At 41.8% G+C, this 12,717-nt stretch overlaps 1 protein-coding gene across 1 annotated transcript in view; it reads right to left on the bottom strand.

Moving 5' to 3' along the window:
- SLIT3 (slit guidance ligand 3) overlaps positions 1-12,717 on the bottom strand; it is a 765,483-nt gene that overhangs the window by 621,672 nt on the left and 131,094 nt on the right. Inside the window, exon 4 of the mRNA XM_075601882.1 lies at positions 7,118-7,189. Within this exon, the coding sequence (XP_075457997.1) occupies positions 7,118-7,189 (72 nt within the window). The remainder of the gene's footprint in view (positions 1-7,117; positions 7,190-12,717) is intronic.

Below are 12,717 nucleotides of genomic sequence, written 5' to 3'. Positions count from 1 at the left end.
GATATCCCTGCTTCAGCACAGGTGGCTCAATCAGTTCCTGCTTCAGCACAGGTGGCTCAATCAGAGTCCCAGTCTTCGAGTGAGCCTCTGATTGAGTCACCAGTGCTATCCTGAAAATCTGACCTGTTGGGGGGGCTTGAGGACTGGAGTTGAGCACCACTGACTTAGATGACTACATCAAGTACTATATAAGTTTGACTACTAAAAAAATATTTCTATTACTATAGTGCCTTTTTCTATATTTCAAATGTTAACGCAATTCCAACTGAAGTTATTCATTCGAATTCTATTGTATTGCTACAAAAGTTTTACAGTTTCTTGCCTTGTAATATACTATATGCATTGTGGGAAAGGGGGAAAGTTACTGAGAGACAGTAAAATGATCAAATACATGATTTGACAAGCTGGTAATGCCTATCCTTCCAGAATTATTAAGGAAAATCCATGTAAAAACCATGTAGGCCCAGGGTTGCCACCAATCCAGGTTTGACCTGGAGACTACAGGTTTCTGCCACTTATCTCCGGGCTATGGGTTGAGTTGAGTAATCTCCGGGCGGTGGCGGAAGCAATGTCATATGTCATCTCCCCCTGCAAATATCCTCAACATGGTTGCGCGATATTAAATGGTGCAGTGTTGCCATGACAACGGGATGCTTCGTGATGTCACAGCATCATGTGGTGCCCAGTGGCCATGACAGCAGGATGCTACGTGAGGTCACGCAGCATCACATTGCCATGACAATGAGGCATGATGCGACACCTCTGCACCATAAGGCATCCCATTGTCATGGCAACTTGACACCGCGTGACGCCGTGACATCACGTTGTCATGGCAACACGCACCATTTAAAGTTGCGGATCCATGCTGATTGCACCTTGCAGGGGAAGATGGTGCTGGGGGAGAGAGGGGGCAGAGAGAGGATGCCGGGTGGGAGATGATGCCGCCGGTAAGAGAAATAAATATATAAAATAAATGTAAAAAAATGTATTGTAAAAAGTCTCAGGGTTAACCTTTAATAGAAGGTGGCAACCCCGTATAGGTCCTTATACTGTAAACTGAGATAGCGCCAATACAGCATTATCACACAGTCAATGGGGCTTTCAGTTCGATCATGTTCAGCGCTGTCGCAGTTTAAGAATAAGGGTCACAGCCTGAAAACATATTTCCATGGCAAAACAAGCACAGATCGTTTGTCATATTCACTTGATTATACAATGTACTATTTACCTCATATAGATTACATGGTCCATAGAAAACCATATTAAAACATTTATTTAATTTATTTATTTATAAAATGTTTTACCTGAAAATAATACATTGAATTACCTCTCGTTTTCAAGTTATAATGACGAAACATAGCACGTATCACCTCTTTTTCATGATACAACCACATTGGCGGTAGTGGTCATGAAAATAATAATAAATAGGATAATATATTACAGTATAGTTGTTTGTAATGAAATGCTTTGGCGATATATTTTCAGTTTTATGTAAGGTCCACACCTAGTTATTATTTATTACATCGTGTTTCCATTACATTGATTGCTTCCTTCATACAGAAGCACTTTAATTAATGTATATACTTCAATATACCCACAAACCACCTCAGCTCTGTGTTTATCAACTTCAGCTGAGAGAAAAACATCTCCTATGTAGCCCGTACTATATGAGGTGGCTTAGTTACTACCCTTCTTGGTGCTGCAGCCACATGATAAAAAGCTAGTCATATTGCTGAAGGTAACTATAGATCAGAGGCAAACGTCCTGATGTGAATGTTTGCAAATGGTGAAGTTTCTCTAAACTCACTCAAGTTATTGTTGTAACGTTTTTGTAAGCTAGCCAGAAAGCAGTTTAAATATAGCATCTGTTTTTTCTTCATTCTTTTAAGTGTGGTTTTACCACTTACCCAATGTTACAGTTCAGTTAAAGCAGAAATTGTCATGTGAATTGACAAAACAAGGTCTAAGTCAATACAGTAATGTACTCTGCAATACATTAGAATGCGTTCCAGTCTTTATTATGTAGATTGTAATGTTAACGTAACAATCCCTAGCCAACATCTGGTACAAAATAAATGCACAGAACTTTGCCTACATTTCACCTTACAATACCTAACATACATATATAAATGTTATAGTCTTAGAGGGTTATTCACTATATAGAGTGATTGTGCCTATCCAACAGTACCCAACAGATACCCCCCAAACCAGTCAATGGAAGTTTGCTTGCGGCAGTTTCCGACAGGCACTATCGCACTTTAATGATTAACCGTCCCTTAAAAGGCTAAGACATTTTTACATGAAGCAATCTTGCAATAACAATGAACGTTAAATCGGAAGTAATACCTACACAAGCTAGCAAAGTGGAAGTCAAATTGTTTAAAACAGCGGTTCGCAAAGTGGGGGGCGTGAGATTTGATGAGGGGTGGGGCGGGGTTTACAGAGGCCCCTGCACGCTTCCCGACGGCATTTATATTAATGCCGGGGGAGCTGCAGGGCCTCTGTAAACCTTACTTACCTGGATTCAGACGCTCCTGGTGACACGTCGCCATGGAATTTGACGCCGCGGGGTCATGTAACGTCACGTTGCCATGCTAACGTGACGTCATGACGTCTGAATCAAGGTAAGAGGGGGGGGGGCACGAGGAGAGGGGGAAGGCCAGCAGGGAGAAAAAGCGCTCTCCCCTGGTTTAAAAGATACTACGGGCCAGATTCGCTAGACAGTACTGAACCGTGAAAAACATGTAAGTGGTGTTCGGTGGTTGTGCAGGCACCAATGTAAAATAATAATAATAATAGCATGTTTTTGTATAGAACTGCTAGTTTTAAGTAGAGCTTTACAGAAACATTTTGCAGAAACATTTTGCAGAAACATTTTGCAGGCACAAACCCTGCGGAGCTTACAACAATCTATTTTTGGGTGCTTGAGGCACAGGGAATTAAGGTGACTTGCCCATGGTTACAAGGAGCCAACACCAGGAATTGAACCAGGTTTCCCTGCTTCAAACTTGGTGCCAGTCAGTGTCTTTACTCACTGAGCCACTCCTTCTCCTTTTGAGATCCTGTGTTGTAATTTGTGTTGTACAGTACACGTAACCAACAGTGAAGATAGGAATTGTTGACACGTTGGCTAAAATTCCCATTCTTTTTTGTTATTGATTGGTTTTCAGCTCTGAATGTGAAATGTAAAGAAGAGAGAGGAAAAACAGCAAGGTATGTCAATAGCAAAGGTTTCCATGGTAATCCTTGGAATTTGGAATACCTCATTTAAATTGACTAAGCAGGTTTTTACGTAGAAGAATCTTAACCCCTTTACTGTCAGCCTGCAACACAATGCAGAGCAGGGCTCGACCAGGACAAGTGGAAATTTGGGTGTGATATGTGAAGCTGAAAGCATAACATTATGCAAGGGATTGTGGGACGCAACAGCGGGAAGCAGAGCAGTGATTGACAGACATGTTTCTGAAGTGTCCTTAGCAGTTGTTTCTCTGCCTGTCCTGACTGTGGACTTGTGGCTCTCAGTGGACCAGAGCAGATAGGAAAGATTTTTCAAGCCCTTAATGAGTATTTCAACCGTAGGTAATACCTTTTTTTTTTTAACTGATAGATTTTAAAGACATACTTTTGACAAGGCTACAAGAACAAAATAGAAAATACTGAAAACTAAAACAGTACAAAAACACTCAATTCAAGTCTCAAGGAAATAATATAAGTATTATTATTATTAAATATTTATTTAATGGGAAAAGCAGCTATGTTTTCCATCTGAAAAACAGGGCCCAAATGTATTGGCTGTTAAAAAAGCAGCAACAACAAAAAAATCTTTATTTTAAAACCACAGGCTGGAACTAGTGATGGTATATTAGAAAAAAGCGTTGACAGGAAAAAAAATTACATTGTGAATTGCAGTTTATAAAAAATGTAGGAGCTCATCCACAGAAGCTCTGTACCAGCACATGGCAAAAGATTGTTATACAGCTCCATGAATCACCTTTCCTCATTATCATGCCTGGACTTGCAACTGTATTTAAATAGGCCAGTCATTAAGAACAATGTATACTGGCACATGCTAACATCTATTTGCTGTCAGCTCTAGAATGAATTTGAACCATTTATTTACTGACGGTATAAATGTTTTTTAGCTGCTTTCACAATAAGATTACACTTTATGAGAAATTCTGACATGTCTATCAACTCTCTAATACATATAATTGAATAATTGCTACTCATCACTATTTGTAATTGCCACTTTTTCCCCCCTTCACTTCCAAAGGGGCATTTCACGTCAGATCCCTTAAAGCAGCAATGCCGCCATTCCACCCTACTCTTTTTGAAGGTCGTTATCTGGTTCCCAATGTAGAACTGTAGACGGAGCAATTTCGAAGATAAATAAATAGTTGCCCAGAAGAGGCATTTGCCTTCTTCAAATATGGATATTTGGCGGCTTGATGTCTGTGAGCCAATCTAGTACAGTAACATCGTAGGCCAATCTTCCTGAAAGGTTTGCTGGCAACTTTCTGTCATCAGCCAATTTCAGATTCCTGAAAACTCCAGCAAAAGTTGGTATGTTGAAAGTAAATATCTTCTCAACTGGGGACTCTTGTGGGTAAGAATGTGATTGTCCTAACCAGAAAAACTTCCAATCTAAAAACACACTCCCACATGTATAAAGTTAGCAACATTGTGAAACAGATTGGTACTTTAAGTAGTAAAAGAGTTAAAATGATAGAACAACATGATTTGTGTATCTTTTAAAATATAGTATCATGTTTTCAAAACAACATTCACCATGGAAACGCATGCAGGACACTGGTTTGAGAATGTTCAAAAAGTGTTTGCTTGTGTTAGTGGAAACATAAGTCAAAACTCACTTGCCCTGAATTCCTATGAGTAAGGCGGTTCCGATTAAGCCAGAGTGCCCCAAGTCAGATCCAAGGTGGTCTGGATCTCACACAGTAAAACAGAACTGAGCCAACCATGAGGCAAAAAAGGCTTAACTTTAATACAAACCGGTTTCCTCATCCCTAACATAAATTCAAACAAATCTTTTAAATAGTTTCCAACTGCAATGTAATAACTATGCCTTTCAATTATAACTGCCAATGATTTCTTGGGTCCAGTTCTTTCTCATGTTTTCCACATCTGCCGTGGTGTGAAAGTCACAATGTGAAATATAAATCTCATTCATATTCTGTCGTGGCTAAACTAGTCTTGCTAGGTACCGTGCCCTAGTAATGAAAAATTAGTGTCAGTCTAATGGCTCAAAAGACAGATTTGCGTATTTGATGCCAGGAATTGAGCTGGAATATCCTTTAATCCTGGATGTTAAAGCCTTTGAATCAAAATAATGAAGGATTGATTTCGCTTGATAAGAATGAATTACATTCAGGAAAATATGTGCATTACCTTTACAAAAGCATTTGAAGGAATGAAAAGCTAACCATGGAGAACCTCCACATGAATTTGACCTTTTTATACATTTTAAATCCTTATTCAATATGCCCAATATGCTCATAATCTGTTAATGCTGTAAACAATGTGTTAGCTGCAATTCTACTTTATATCATATAATATATGACATTAAAGTTAATGCATTGTTGTTAAGCCTCCATATTTAATTAGGAGGGGTAATCTCAGTATTAATGTTACATGGAAGTCCATGGTTTGTTAACTATGCGTTACCCCACTACTATATTGTATAGGTTTTTTGTCTCCTCTTTGTACTGTACTGTAAGCAACTATACCCTCCTATTTGGAGCTATCATACGAGTAATGTAAGTGTATATTTTCAGTACTAGTAATGTAAATTAGTACAAACGGTACCCAGCAAAAATCAGCTCAGCAAAACAAATTAACATTTAAAGCGCCAGTTCATGTTTGGGCTCCTCGCTGAAAACGAATATGATAATAGAAATATTTTAAAAATGTTGCGTTCAACTGAGAAATTACACACAAAAAGCAGTAGGATGCTAGAGGTGAAGAGATACTCATCCCCGTTCACAGAATTGCATGCTCATTTTCGGAATGGTGTCAATATATATTTTAGTGCAAATTGCTGCATCAAAAAAAAAGAAATTAAAAACGTGTTTATATATTAAATAATAACAAGGATTTTATACCTTAAACATTTTAATCAAAACCCCACTTCTACAATTCAGTCAAGATTACACGTCAACTCTACTTCGTCTAAGTATACATATAAGCGATCAAACTGTGATTCTTAACTTCCTTCTTCACATGGTGGCAGCTTTAGATGACTGCTGTAACATTGGTTATGTCCTTTCTACATTATACCATAATGTTATTTTCATGACGCACTTAGCCAAGGGTTGCTACACACAAAAGGTATTACAACATACTGGTTAAGCACTAACATATGAGCTATTTGCAACACCTCCTGGTTAACAGACGTCCAGCATCTCACAAGTCTTAATCATAGCTACACCCCTGTGCGAACAGATATGCAGGATAAACATACTGTAGGACGAATTCATGACACTGGGGAGAGCATATTAGTAATTCCAGGAAAATTCTTTACCAGGAGATCACCTCTGCTGGAGTATGGATTTCAGTCTTTTCATCTCTGTGTTATGGTTCAAAGAGATTGTGCTTTCATTCGTTGTTGGTTAGATAATAAAATGTATAACTTCAAGATATCTCCCCACTAAATTGATTTCTACGTAAAAGGGGATGCTACTAATGATCTACATGTTAATTTTCTAATGATTAAACCAGGGGTGGGCAACTCTAGTCCTGAAGGGCCATCAACAGGACAGGTTTTCAGGATATCCCTGCTTCAGCACAGGTGGCTCAATCATTGACTGAGCCATTGATTGAGCAACCTATGCTGAAGCAGGGATATCCTGAAAACCTGACATGTTGGTGCCACTTGAGAACTGGAGTTGCCCACCCCTGGTCTAAACTGTAATTAAATGTTTTCTTAGTAATAGAACTTTCACATGAATGCAAAACGTAACTCGATTTCCATCGATTCAGCTAAAAAATTCAGTAACTGAACCTTACAAATTTTTTTAAAAAAGGGTAAAATATTTGAAGGACAAAATGACATATTCCAATAAAAGACAAGAATGGAAACAAGAAATCAATCTGTACTCACAGTCGGGTTAATTTGGCCGTACTTTGGAAGAGCAATTCCGGAAGAACTTGCAATTTATTCTTGTTCAGACGCCTGTTTTAAAAAGAAAAAAAAAATGTATAAACATTTAAAAACACATGGGGTTGACAAATGAATATATGACCAGTTTCTGTTTTCAAGTTACCCTCAATGAAACTACAGCAATATGGCATGATGTTTAGTCATTCTAAACATGACTGCATGCTGCATATTGCAAACCTAATAGAGCTTTATATACCGAGAGATCTAATATCACAAGAAATAAGAGTTCTAACTGCTTATCTCTACTGCCCACTCTCATTAACCTCTAAACCTCTCCAAACACTATTGTGGACTATTGACAATCTAAAGCTTATTTATTAAAAGGGAGCTAAGTATCAAACTGTTAATATTGGCTCATTAATGCATTTAGATTTTTTTTTCCATCAGCTTGCTTTACAATCAAATGTAAGAAAGTCAAATCGTTTGTGTTTCTTACATTTTACGTCAATCTCAGAGCCCCAGATATTAATGCCACTTCTGCAATTACAGATTTAATTGCCGCAAACTCTGATACAACCTATTTAAAATTTTGACCGACTAACTCTGCTTTGAACTTTTTCCCCCCTAATTGCCTATTAACAGGAATGGCGCTATATCAAAGCTAAGCACCTTCAAATGTTGAAACTTAAACCTGTCTCCGTTATCTTCTTCATGATAAAAAGGTTACTTTAAAACCATGATACATATCCCCAAAATTCTATGTGCAGCAAGTCTGTTGCAATACTGCTGTAGCAATCAGCACTAGACGTATAAAAGAAATTATAAGGGTAACTCAAAGCAGATGCATTTAAACTTTAATCATGGTTTATGATTAAATGTCAAAACAAAACTTCCCAATGTTCACATTTAAAACTCTCCAACATGAAAAGATTGTGATAAATAGCAGCCATGAAATTAAGTCATTGGTACCTACAGTATAATCCCCACGACACCTATTCTATAGTGCAAGGGTGTGCAAATTTTATAAATTGTGCCCTCCTGACTGCTCTCCAACTGTTTGCACTCCCCCCCCCCCGCTCTCCAGCAGCATCTCTCTCTCTCTGACGTTGTGATGTTGCGTTGTCATGTGACATTGCATTGCCATTTGATGTCGCAGCATCATTTGACACCGCATTGTCATGGTGACGCGTGTCCGGAGAAGCCGGAGAGCGGGTAAGAGGCAGTTACAGAGGCCCCGCGCTCTACCTGGGCAATCAATTTAAATGTTGTGGGGAAGAGCGTGGTGCCTCTGTAAGCGCAGCGCCGCCCTTAAAAAATTGTGCACCCCACCCAGTTTGTGCACCCCTGCTTTAGGGGTGTACCCTTTCGCAAACAAATTAAAGCAGCGGAGAAAAACACAATTACAGAAAGCTTGAAAACAACATGGTGCAAAGTTGAGCAAAAGCAACTCCCATTTTCTTGTCATAGTGAGAACTACTGCAATATATCAAACATCCCAAGCATATTGTTTAGGCATCATATCAACCTCCCTCCCTTCCCCCATTGCGTCCCCATGCTTGCTAAATGCTGTCTCCGTTTCTAAGATGCATAATTTCCTGTTACTCTACAGCTAAATTCTAATGCATGCTCTTATTCTTATCCGCCTTGACTATTGTAACCTTCATACTATCTGGCTTTCCTGTTCCACAGCTCTTTATCATATATTCTATCTACAGTAATACTATGCAATTAGAATTGTCTTTTTTTTTTTGCCTTCCTCTACCCCCCTCCTAGAATGTATTTGTTGGCATCTCTAAATGTTGTATTCATTCAAAAGTCAGGGTTGTGCACTCCCTTGTCCCTCCCTATATCTTAACTTTGATCTCCCACTTTGTCACTGTCTGCCTTTAGCGCTCTGCCTAAGGCTGTCTACTATCTGTCCTTCTTGCCACCACTGATCTCCCACATGTTAAATCCTTCTTACTGTACGTGTTGCTCCTTAATCCCAAAACTCCCTTACTCTCACTATAGCTAAACTCCTTCTCTGGCCATCTTTAAAATCAATCCAAAGCATTATAACAGCTGTCTGTGAGTAGGCTTTACTGGCCATGTAATTCTTTAACCCAGACTGGGCAGAAAAACTGTAAGGCCAGCTCCCTGCTGGCTACTGCAGCACCCGCTGTGGCGGACGCTGCAGAGACAAGAGCCCTCCTCTCAATGAACACCTGAAAATGGAGATGGCCACGGGCGACGGAGTGCTAGGCCATGCTCCCGGCGGTTCAGCCAATGAGGGCGAACCTGCCGTGTGACGTTATGGCCGCGCCCCCATCACGCCCCTCCCGCCCCCCGTCTTTCCCCCTGCAGCTCCCTGCAGACTGGGGAATTCAGCTGCACGCGCCGCCAGCCTCGCGGGCGCGCGTGCAGCAGAGGCACTGGGGCAGGCATATGCTTATAGGACTCCATGTTAAAATGGATTAGAAGAAAAAGGCGACACTGTGCAATCATTTGTTTGTCATTTCCCAAAATCCCTGGCTACAATGGAAGCATTGTATGCTAAGAGATAATGGTGAAAAGCAGGGTTGTAGAACTGTTTGAGACATGTGCATGTGCTCACAAGTGATATTTTTATTTTCTTAATCATTATAACAAATTCTAATCATAACTTTTTACACCGGATGCACTTTCTTCCCTTTAACACATGCCTTATTTATTAATGCAACTACTGTTACTCCCTATTCTCACTGCATGTCTCCCTAAATAGCACTTAGATTGTAAGCTTTTTGGACCAGGGACTTACGTCACCCAATTTGGCCCTTCTCCAAAAGTTGTACCATATTCTATTGGATTATGCCCGGTATTGGATATATATATATATATATATATGACTGGTCCAGACTATCTTTTTGCCTCCCTGTCACGTAAGCCCTAGTAGCTACAGGCAGTGACAGGCTATCCTGTGGGTTTACCCCTCCTCATGATGCCTCCCTGAGTGACAGGGGTGGAGGTTAATATTAGTCTGTGTACAACCAATCTTGGTGCAGATCCTGTGCCCTCCCGTCCTGAGGAAGTGTTCCAAATTGTTTCAGTCCAGCTCTCCCCCGCATGGGGTAGAGGAGTGGAGATCTAAGTCTCTACTGGCTGGCAGCTCAGCACCTCCTGGGGTTGAGACATGCCTCCAGCTCCTCCTGGAGCAGAGATTTATTTATTTATAAAAAATGTTTTACCAGGACGTTTAACATTGAGAGTTACCTCACGTTTTCAAGTATGTCCTGGGCATAGAGTTAAGATGACAAAGAATACATGGTTACAAATACAGTTACATAAGTGAACAGGGTATACATTATATACAAGACATTGCATGCACAGTTACAGATAATATATATTATAGGCGTATGTAACAGTTACAGACCACATTAAAATGTGAGACAGCTTGGATGTGGATATGAGAGTCTCAGGTAGGTTGTTCCAGTTTTCGGGTGCACGGTAAGAGAAGGAGGAGCGGCCAGATACTTTGTTGAGCCTTGGGACCATGAACAGTCTTTTAGAGTCAGATCTCAGATGATAGCACAGGGCCTCCATATTGCCAGAGGGCCAGCACCATCCAGGGGTCTGGGACCCATTCGCCAATAGAAGGCATACGCTGTAATGACATCCTGCAATGGCTGCCTGAATAAAGATCCCTTTTTATATACTCCTGATTAAGTAACAGTCTATTGGGTAGGAGTATTAGAGATATCTGTTGTGGCGGGGACTGTCTTCAGGATCCCTGAAGCCTACTGCGACTGGAGGCGCTGATGACACCAAACTGAGAGTCTGAGGATCACCAAAAGCCTGTCCTGTTTCCCCTTATCATCATGGAAGCTCATTTCTCCTGGACCCCCACATGTAACCAGCACCACACAGACTTGTAGCCAGGGCAAGATCTCCCAGAGGGAGGGGGGGGGGGGGAAACCAGCGCTACAAATGGAGACACTGCTGAGGTACAGCAACAGGGCAGGCTTTTAAGGACAGTGCAGCTGGCAGCCCAGGAGAGGCCGGGGCCAGGCCCTTAATGCTTCACCAGGGACCCTGGGCACCCATTTGAGTTAAGGAAGGAGGAGCCTCTCTCTGATGCGACACCAGGGAGGGGGCTAGCCTGGACCCTTACCAAAAGAAAGACTATGTTGGGGCGTAGAGGAGAAAAAACGTCTGATAAGCTCAAAGGTAATATACCTGATGGCATATGCCTATAATAACAAATTTATCCATATACAAATCCATATACTCCTTGAGAAAGGGCAGGGCATGCCCGAAACGCGTGGGAGGAGGTTGTTCTATTTTTGTTTGTCCTGAGTGTTCCCTCTTTTTTAATGTAACTCGAATAAACTTCAGTTTTATTTTTATCTGGTGAGTCCTTGTGTTTTTGACGAGGCTGCGGCATCGATCATTCACTTTTTTTCTATGTTGGGGCGTAACCTGGGGGCATGTTACCGGGGAGCATGAACCCTTCATCAAATACAGACCAGTGTTTGTGGCGTACCCTGAGGGCATGATACCAGGGAGCGTGAACCCTTCATCAAATACAGACCAGTGGTTGGGGTGTACCCTGAGGGCATGATACCAGGGAGCATAAACCCTTCAAGCTGCCTAAAAGAAAATACTAGGGCCAGGGCCCTTTCAGTTGTTGTTGGGGACACAGGGTACCTCAGAAAATGTGCTTATGGGGGCACACCCTGTGGGAAATTGTCCAGGGAGTGTGGACCCCTCATCTCATTCACCATAGGGGGGCCCCTTTCAGTTTGTGCTGAGGGACCCTGTGTACCTAAGTCAGTATGGACTGTTCTGCAATTCAAAATGTGAGGAACTGGCTCCTGAGGTGTCGCCAGGGACTCTGTGTACCTTTTTTTTCTATAGACTGTGCTGTGTGCTCCAAAATGGATTCTACTGCATGTTCCACGTTCTCAAAATGGTGCTCCCGCCGTAACCACGGGACCGCATGGGCTTGCAAAGCAAGTTACAAGTTTCTGCAAAAATTAGTTGCAAGCTATTCAGCGGCAAAAGCTAACCACGCCCATCACTGTGACTGGCTCAGCCGGAGCCAGGTCACTCCTTGATCCGCCCTGCCCAACTTTGTATTCCACTTACGGGAGGAGCAATATCCAAGAACCAATAGGAGACCACCTCTGCCATGGGAGGAGGCCACCACACCCTGCCTTACTTCAGTTCCATGGAGCTGTGCTAGAGGAAAGAGCTGCCTTAACTGCTGCTTACTATTCTACCTTATCAAAAGAAAATGTATGAGTTGGAGCTGACAAAGTACTACCTGCCAGGGGGCTACCTGGTAGTTACTATAAATGGGCAGCACCACTTGCGTTGTGTGTGCCCCAACTGCCTGCTTCCAGGAGGCGATGCCAGCCCCACTGCAGGGTTCCAGCACTGCGGGGCCCTGTACATGCAGCCTGCAAGCCCTGTGCCAACTTCCGCTGTGTTCCAGCCAATAGACCGGACCGCCACAGTCTATGATTGGGCCTGCCTGCTGATCAGTGCAGCCCCTGCAGAGTTCTATCCTGCCACAGATAACGTGGGCCTGTGTGCCTTTGCTGTGGCCCCTACTTTGGCCTACAACCGGCCCCTACTGCCGC

Source organism: Ascaphus truei, chromosome 5 (genome assembly GCF_040206685.1).
Source record: "Ascaphus truei isolate aAscTru1 chromosome 5, aAscTru1.hap1, whole genome shotgun sequence".
Lineage (NCBI taxonomy): Eukaryota > Metazoa > Chordata > Amphibia > Anura > Ascaphidae > Ascaphus > Ascaphus truei.
This window is presented reverse-complemented; position numbering and strand designations above follow the sequence as displayed.